This window comes from Onychomys torridus, chromosome 9, assembly GCF_903995425.1.
Source record: "Onychomys torridus chromosome 9, mOncTor1.1, whole genome shotgun sequence".
Lineage (NCBI taxonomy): Eukaryota > Metazoa > Chordata > Mammalia > Rodentia > Cricetidae > Onychomys > Onychomys torridus.
Window position 1 is genome coordinate 58,465,252 of NC_050451.1, and position 7,739 is coordinate 58,472,990.

At 53.0% G+C, this 7,739-nt stretch overlaps 1 protein-coding gene across 2 annotated transcripts; it reads right to left on the minus strand.

Moving 5' to 3' along the window:
* Positions 1-257: 257 nt before the first annotated feature.
* On the minus strand, positions 258-6,238 carry C9H8orf58 (chromosome 9 C8orf58 homolog). 2 transcript variants are annotated; one of them, XM_036198600.1, is made up of 7 exons: positions 5,093-6,238; positions 3,114-3,562; positions 2,619-2,759; positions 2,380-2,476; positions 2,121-2,233; positions 1,803-1,909; positions 258-1,140 (listed from the first exon to the last, which is right to left on the minus strand). In XM_036198600.1, exons 1-7 carry the CDS (start codon positions 5,349-5,351, stop codon positions 1,032-1,034), a joined length of 1,275 nt encoding a protein of 424 aa, XP_036054493.1. In that variant the 5' UTR covers positions 5,352-6,238; the 3' UTR covers positions 258-1,031. The 2 variants fall into 2 exon arrangements, with proteins under 2 accessions (XP_036054493.1, XP_036054494.1); XM_036198601.1 differs by having other exon boundaries at positions 1,803-1,906; positions 5,093-6,237.
* Between the last annotated feature and the right edge of the window lie 1,501 nt (positions 6,239-7,739).

Sequence of the window (7,739 nt, forward strand, 5' to 3'; positions counted from 1 at the left end):
CACCACCAGCAAGGGGTAACCCCGTATCAAAAATCCATGCCCAAATTTTCAATATGAAATGTACTAGATCTCAGTAAAATGACTTACCCAAACATGCCAGAAATCTGCCCATTTTCACATCAACTAACAGTTGTCACCCTCCCTTAACCTCTGACCTCCCTCCCATCATCCCACTCCCATCTACCCCCAGCGCACACCCTTTCCTATTTGGTTAACAGTCACAGCACACACTGAGAGAGTTCAATGTTACTTTATCCTCCTAACAAGCTTCTGAGGTAGGTAAGGCTGTGAATCATCCCAAGCAGGGAGCTGTGGCTCACAAATTAAGAGATGCTGCCATGGTCTAAACTCCAGGATAGAACACAGCAACTTAGAATTGACCTTGAGAGTTATTTGGTAGTCTTCACATTGTGCTTGATTTCCCCCCCAGCTCCCACCCACGCACCCGTTGCTCATTCAGTCCTCAGAGGCTGTGCTCCAGGGCCATGACTCAGTACAAAGTTGCCCAAGGCAGTATTGTTCTCTGTCCAGGGGCTGCAGTCTCAGGTATGAGGAAGAAATTTGGAATCCACACGTTAGTACTGTCCATTGTGGAATGAAGGTCAGTGCCGTCCTTCCACAGTTACACCCAAAGCACCAACCCTTTGGATGCATGATTCTGTCAGATGATTGGATCCGGGCTGTTGATAGTCCAACAAAGACCGCAGAAATATACATCTGCAACATGCTGGCACATTACCATACTAACCACGCTCTGTGAGTGCCTGATAACTAAGTCAGTTCACATTGTCTGAGCCCAGAGATTTCTGACAAGGTGGAAGAACCCTGGAAGATGGCCAGAACTACACTTGAGAGTCTCTCAGGGAACCAGGGCTCCTTGGCCATGCTTCTTAGGGAAGGACTCGGCCCCCACCTTGAAGAGGAGCAAACACAAAGCTTTTCCTGGCAGTGCAGAGACACAGCAGTAAGCCAAAAGGTAAGGGACTCCATGGCAATCTCCTCCATCCAAGATCACCAGGCACACCCAGAGATCATACAGAAAGGTTTTTTGCTCGTGGTTTCTTAACCACCAAGGTTGGAATAAAGGTCTTCCGGTGTGTGTGGCACCCAGTCCTTTCAGAGAGGTTCCTGAACGCCATCCTACAAAAAAAGCAAAGAAGTCTCGAAGACAAAAAGAAAGAAACCAGGACTATAAAGCATTGCTTATTTTCTGAGAAGATAGGATTGTTCAAGTGCTGCTGCTTCTCCCTAAAGAATAAGCCCCCATGGGGCTGGAGAGGTGGCTCAGAGGTTAAGAGCATTAACTGCTCTTCCAGAGGTCCCAAGTTCAATTCCCAGCAACCACATAGCGGCTCATAATTTGATGCCCTCTTCTGGTGTGCATGTAAACATGAAGACAGAACACTGTATACATAATAAATAAATAAATCTTTAAAAAAAACAAGCTTCCAAACATGACAGACTTCACCCACAGTAAAATAACTTCCCTCTGTATCTACCTCACCACCCCCTAAATTTCAGTGTTAAGGAGTAAGAGCTTGGCAGGTGAAGATAAAGATATCACCCATAATCTGGCTTTGGCTTTGAGAAAGCTACTGTCCCTAATCTCATCCAGTCTTCGGTCTTCTCACCCACAAATGGGGCGCCCTGACTACTTGTGTTATCTGGAGCATCGTCTCTAACACTTAGTCTCACAAATTCCATAGGGACCAGGATGAGAACGGGCAGGGCAGAACAGTGTCAACATCCTGGCCCGTCAGTCTCTCCCCACTTCCTTAACCGGGACCAGGCACAGGACTAACCTGGGACCCGAACCATCAGGAGGAGCAGGAGGCTCAGGGAGTCGAGGGCTCCTCCATCGGATCCGATTGAGCAGGACCTTGACTCTGTCCCAGTGGGAGAGATCCTGCTGAACCGAGAATAGGGGTCATCATACAAAGCATCTCAATACTACATATCCCTAATGAAGCTCCCAGGGACTTCCCTGCCAGAGCAAGTCACCTGCTCCAAACAGGAGTCCTGTCATTTTCCTGAAGTTCTGACCTGGGGCACTGACACATCCCCATGCTCCTCCACCCTGCACCCATTCAACCATGGGCTCCAAATATTTCCAGCACTACCTTGTGTCCCTGGGAGGATGGAAGGATGTGGGTCGATTCCAGCAAGGCCTCCGGCAGCCTGCGAGGGTTGGCAGTGAGCACCCCCACCTCTGGGAGTGAAGCTGCCTCTACACCTTTAGAAAGAGAAGCCTATCATCTGGGGCCAGAAACAGACAGGAAGCAATCCGGCCAGGCTATAGTTCAGGGGGTCTGCTGATGGGACTCTGCGCAGGCACACGGGCTGGCAGAATACAGAGGAAGACACAGTTATAGCCCTTACCTGCATCCCTTGTCCACCTTAGCTGCTCTCTGTGTCCTTCCACTCTATTGTCTAGGGTATGTGAAGATGAGAGAGCCAATGCTTCCTCCTCGGGATCCTGAGACAGGAGAGACGGGACAACCAGAGAGGAAAGCTGGGGCTGTTCAGAAGGTATTCATGCCTCCAGGAGTCCCCCCCTTCCCCTTCCCCCCACCTCCCTCGCTATCTGTCCTGGCCACCTGTACCTGTCCATCACTCACCCTACAGGGTCTCTGGGTCTGCAGCTGCAGGTACAGCTGCTGGAGCCTTGCCATCTGCTCCAGCACAAGGCACAGGTGTTCCAGGTAACGTAAACCCTGCCCTGGAAGGCAGGTCAATGCTCCAGACTCCATATGGCCCACCTGTGGGACATGTTAAGACAGGAAGACTTCACGATTCAGCCAAGACTCCCATTCCGGATAGTCAGGCTAAGCTGAACCAACAAAATGGGACACAGCAGGCAAGCCGAGGAAAACACACCTGGCTGGCTTCCCTGGTGCCCAGTTAAGCATGGCACCCATACCTGTCTACTTCCTCTGTGGGGGTGGCTACATACCGCTGGGTTCAGGATGAAGCAAGAAGCGGTGACCCAACCATCAATTAGGGGCAAAGAATGCCCCACCCCGAGAGAGCTCCAGGGGAAATGGGGGAGGGTCCCCACAAGCCCCACGGCAGAGCTTTCTCTGCCTCAGTCTTCAGCCAAGATGAATACTCACCACCTTTGGTTCTTCCAGACCAGCGTCTAGCTCAGCGTCTGCCTCAGTGGACTCTAGTTCCCCTGCAAAGATGGGCACCCCACCTACAGGCTTGCTCAGCAGCTGCAGGGAGCTGTGCCGTCCAGACAAGCTGGGAAACTCTCGAGACCTCTCCAGCACCTGTTCCAGCTTCTGTCGGGCCAGCAGCCGGTCTAGCTGGGCAGAAGGCAACTCAGGGCTCCCCATGGGCTCGAGGTTCAAAGAATCTTGAGAAAGTCCTGATAAGGTAGCCAAAGGGCTGTCCCCAACCACCATCTCCATGCCTGAGTCCTGGGAAGCCAGTTTCAGAAGTGGCATCTGTCCCTCCCCGAAGTCCCATGAACATCCATGAGTTTGATCTGGTATCCGTCTGTAGGTGCAGGTGACGCCTGGCACCACACAACCTTGTGCCAGGTCCTCGAAGGCCCCATCTGTAAGGAGAGTCGGTATCAAGCTGGGCAGGCTGCCCTCAATGCCCCCAGCATTCCTAGCTGTTGTGGAGATGTGTCCTGTACCAGTGGTGAGCAAGAACACAGACCATCCACAGTCCCATGGAGATAAGGTTCTACCCCTGCTTGCAAGATGTCTAGATGGGGTTCTCCTTCTAACAGTTGTTGTCAACAGGCAGGAACCTACACTTGGGGCATGCGGTAGGCAAAGCCCTGGTGAGTCACGACAATCAGCATTGCAGATGACTTAAGAGACTAGGATCTACCTGAAATGTTCAAGACTAAGTGGAGAGGACTGGAGAGATGGCTCGGAGGTTAAGAGCACTGACTGTTCTTCCAGAGGTCCTGAGTTCAATTCCCAGCAACCACATGGTGGCTCACAACCATCTGTAATGAGATCTGGTGCCCTCTTCTGTATACATAATAAATAAATCATTAAAAAAGAAATTTGGGGCCAAACAGTGCTATCTGGACACATCAAGAAGCAGGATGAGGTATCCTGGAGTTTATGGGGACAGTGATAAAAAAGGACAGCGGCTAGGGCTGGGACGTGACACACTGAGAGCTTTCAAAGCATGCACAAGGCACTGGTTCCATCCCTACACTGCGAATCAGAAACAACAACAAACTGGCAGCAACTATAATCGTTTGGGGCTTTGGGCTTTTTAAGAAGGACTGATCACGTGGGAGTTGAATCGATGGTTCAGTATTTTAAAAGCACTGCTTTTTTTCAGAAGATAGGTGCTGGATTCCCAGCACCGACATGGACCTTCACAACTCTAGTTCCAAGGGATCTGGCTCCCTCTTCTCATCTTCCTGGCTAGTCCACGCAGGTGAAACACACAAAATAAAAGTTGAAATTCTTTAAGAAAAAAAAAAAAACTTTTAAAATATAAATTAAGTAAAACAAGGAAGCTGACTTTTGTTTTTGAAACAGTATTTTACTCTGTAGCCCAAGCTGCCCTGAAACTCCCAATATCCCTCCTGCCTCAGTCTCCCAAGTGCTAGGATTATAGGCATGAACCTCCACACTCCTCTGACTAGCATCCATTTATCTGCATCTCTATGCCAGGCCTTATTGTGCTCTGGGTGGTCTACTGGAATCGGGCAGAAGCTAGGGGCTGCTTTGGCGGGAAGAGGATGCCAGCCTGTCCCCTCTGGCTCAGGAAGTGGACAAGGAAGTCTATGCCCTGCAACCTTCCCCGGGAAATGGGTTTCTGGCCGCCGAGGGCTTCCAGGACTGCTGGCTGCGGCCAGGGTATCGGTGTCATCCAACCTCGGGCAGAGGAGGTCTCCACACTGGGAATTAGGGGAAAAGGAGCCCACGGACCACTAGGATTCAGGTGATTAACCTGCAGATCCGGAGGATCTGTACTGTGCAAGGCGTCCCCAGCCTATTCACTGGCTGGACTCCTTCAAAGCACGGAAGCGAGGGGGCGCGGCCGGTGGGCACCGCCCGCGCGAGGCAGGAGAACGGGAGGCGACCCCAAGGTGGGAGGCAACTCGACTCACCCCGGCTACCTAGTCGCTCCACCGCAAAGACGCGGCGCCGGCTCAGCATGGCGCGTTCCCGACTAGATGTGGCAACTGCTGCAGCATCTAAGCAATCCCGGGCGTCCCCAAGTCCCCAGTAGAGCCGGAGCGTCTCAGCCCGCGGTTCCCCGCCCAGTTGGGCGAGGCCGCGGGACACTCCCCTCGGGGGCGGGCCAGGGCGGAGCGCGGCATGCAGGTGGAGGGCGCTGACCCCGTCTGCTTCAGTCCCGGGACTCATCACGTCCCCAGCCCTGGCTGAAGAAGTACCCCAACCCAGTGCCCTTAGAGGAGCCCGTCCCCACTCGAGGATGCTAGAGGGCTGGCTGCGCGGGGTCACCCATCCCCCCACCCCCGCGCGCTGCTCCTGCCGGCCAGCTGCGTTTCTGCTGCAGCTTGAAACCTGCTAATGCGGGAGCTGCACTGCACAACAGCCCGGAAGGAAATGGAACCCCACAGTGCTGGCGGAGGGAAGAAGGCAGACTAGGACTGCATCCGGCCTCCCAGCTGTGTGACTTGAGGGCAGGTCCCTCAGCCTGTCAGAAAGGGGGAAGGGTTCTGAGCCCTGGGAAAATCTACGGAGCACTCACTGCAAGGCGCTCTGCGCCCAGAGCTACTTATGAGCCCGCCTACTTAGCCCAAGCTTCTGTCTTATCCGGGTGCTGCTGCAAAGTTGCAGGGGTGTGATGGCTGGGTCTGCAGAGTGTGGGCAAGAGGTGAGCCAGCAGCCCGGAGCTGCCTGGAGGCTGAGCAGAAGTTTAAATGTTTCCCTGACCCTAGCAGCCATCACCCTTGGCCCCGTCCCATTCCACCGCAACCCCATTTTAAAAGGAACCCAAGCATCAGCTGATGCTCAACAACTACCAGGTGACCAGATGGGGGCTTCTAGGGAAACACCGCCTTTTTCAGAAGCCAAAAAGGGTTAGAAAATCTCAGCTGGCTTCAAATCGCTCTCGGAGGAGAGGCTAGAGCCGGAGCCAGGGGAAGTCTGCGGCCCCTCTCCAGGCGTCTTCCTAGACCCCATCCTCTAACGCTCTCCACTGGTTCCTTCATCCGAGAGCCACGAACAATCGAAGTTCAGTACTATAAAGTCGGGAAACTGAGGCACCCAGCATGCAAGATGACAGCCCGAATTGCAGTTCTCTGCCATCCTCAGACCTTGATGTTTAGGCCAAGCCCTTTTCCTGCGGCAGGAGTTCCCAGAGCGGCCGGCTGCCCCACCCCACCCCACCCCCCACCCCTGTCCTTCAAACATAACGAGGGAAACAGGATGCTGAGCCAGGCAGTCCTGCTTTCTCCAAGTCCAAGAAGAGCTTGCCAAGCCAGGTGACTTCCTCCTCCAAGGTAAAAACCGTGGGGTAAGTAAAGAGGGAGACGCTTTGCCTGATCTCGCCCTGGATTTGGAAAATGTGAGGCCCAGATTCCAAGCAGTCTCCGTGGTGACTAGGACAGGAATGCATCTAGAAACAGGAAGCCAAGCCAGCAGGAATGCAGTGTCTCAGCACAAAGAGCCCACACACACCCCACTAAGTACACTCCCCAACAAATACTCCCCTCCCAAATAGGGCCCCACCCCCTTGTGCAAGGCTGGGCCAGGTCTGAGCAGTCACAGCCTTCATGGGAACTGGGCCTGAGGTGGTGGCCTAGACTTCCTTCTGCATCTAATGTCCTGGCCGTAGCTCCTCAAACTCAGAACCCTGCCAGTCCTTTGGTACCCCAAAAGGTTGTGCATCCCCCTGCATGACCTGCCTCTGTCTGCGTCTCTTTTCTCTGCCAGCTCCACCTGGAAAATCATGTCCCTTAGAGTGAATCGCAAGAAGCATCAGAGCTCAACTGCCTGTGGTAGATGAGACGGGCCATCAATGGCCTTGGTCCTTCGGCCTCCGGTGGGGAAGGCCCGATTTCAGGAAGCAGACTTCCTAAAAACTCAGCACTGAGCTAGACACAGGGGACAAGTGAAGCCAAGGACCCCAAGGACAAGCTCTGGTTTGGTTCCTTTCCTGACCCCGTCCCCTTCCCACATTCAAGCAACAGGTGACAGAGATACTGGTCTCTGCGCTGTGAGAATGAGGTCACACACTTTGAGTAGGCTTAGCACATCCACTCTAGAGCAGTGGTTCTCAGCCTTTGGTCACACCCTCTCCATCCTTCCAACGATCTTCTCATAGAGGTCGCATTCCAGATATCCTGCGTATCAGGTGTTTTCATGACGATTCATAAAAGTAGCAAAATTATAGCTATGAAGTAATTGTATGGTTGGGGGGTCCCCACAACATGAGGAACTGTAGTAAAGGGTTGCAGCATTAGGAAGGTTGAGAACCGCTGCTCTAGAGTCTTAGCCATTATTATCCAACTGTGTGACTTTGGACTTCGATGGCTCTCCCAGCTCTGTTTGAAGGGAGGCCTTTAGATGCTTGGGCCACACCTAACAAATCTGTCATTTTTGAACTTAGTCTCCAAAATGCAGGAAGAAATATGGAGTAAGTTGTGCCAAAGGGGTGTGTGGATGGGAGAGAATGAGAACTCGCCACTAGTTGGCTTAGGGTGAGGATGAGAGATGGGGTAAACACCAGAGCCTGCCCCCGGCCCTCCTTCACTCCTTGTGGTACATTTTGGCCCACACTGGTTT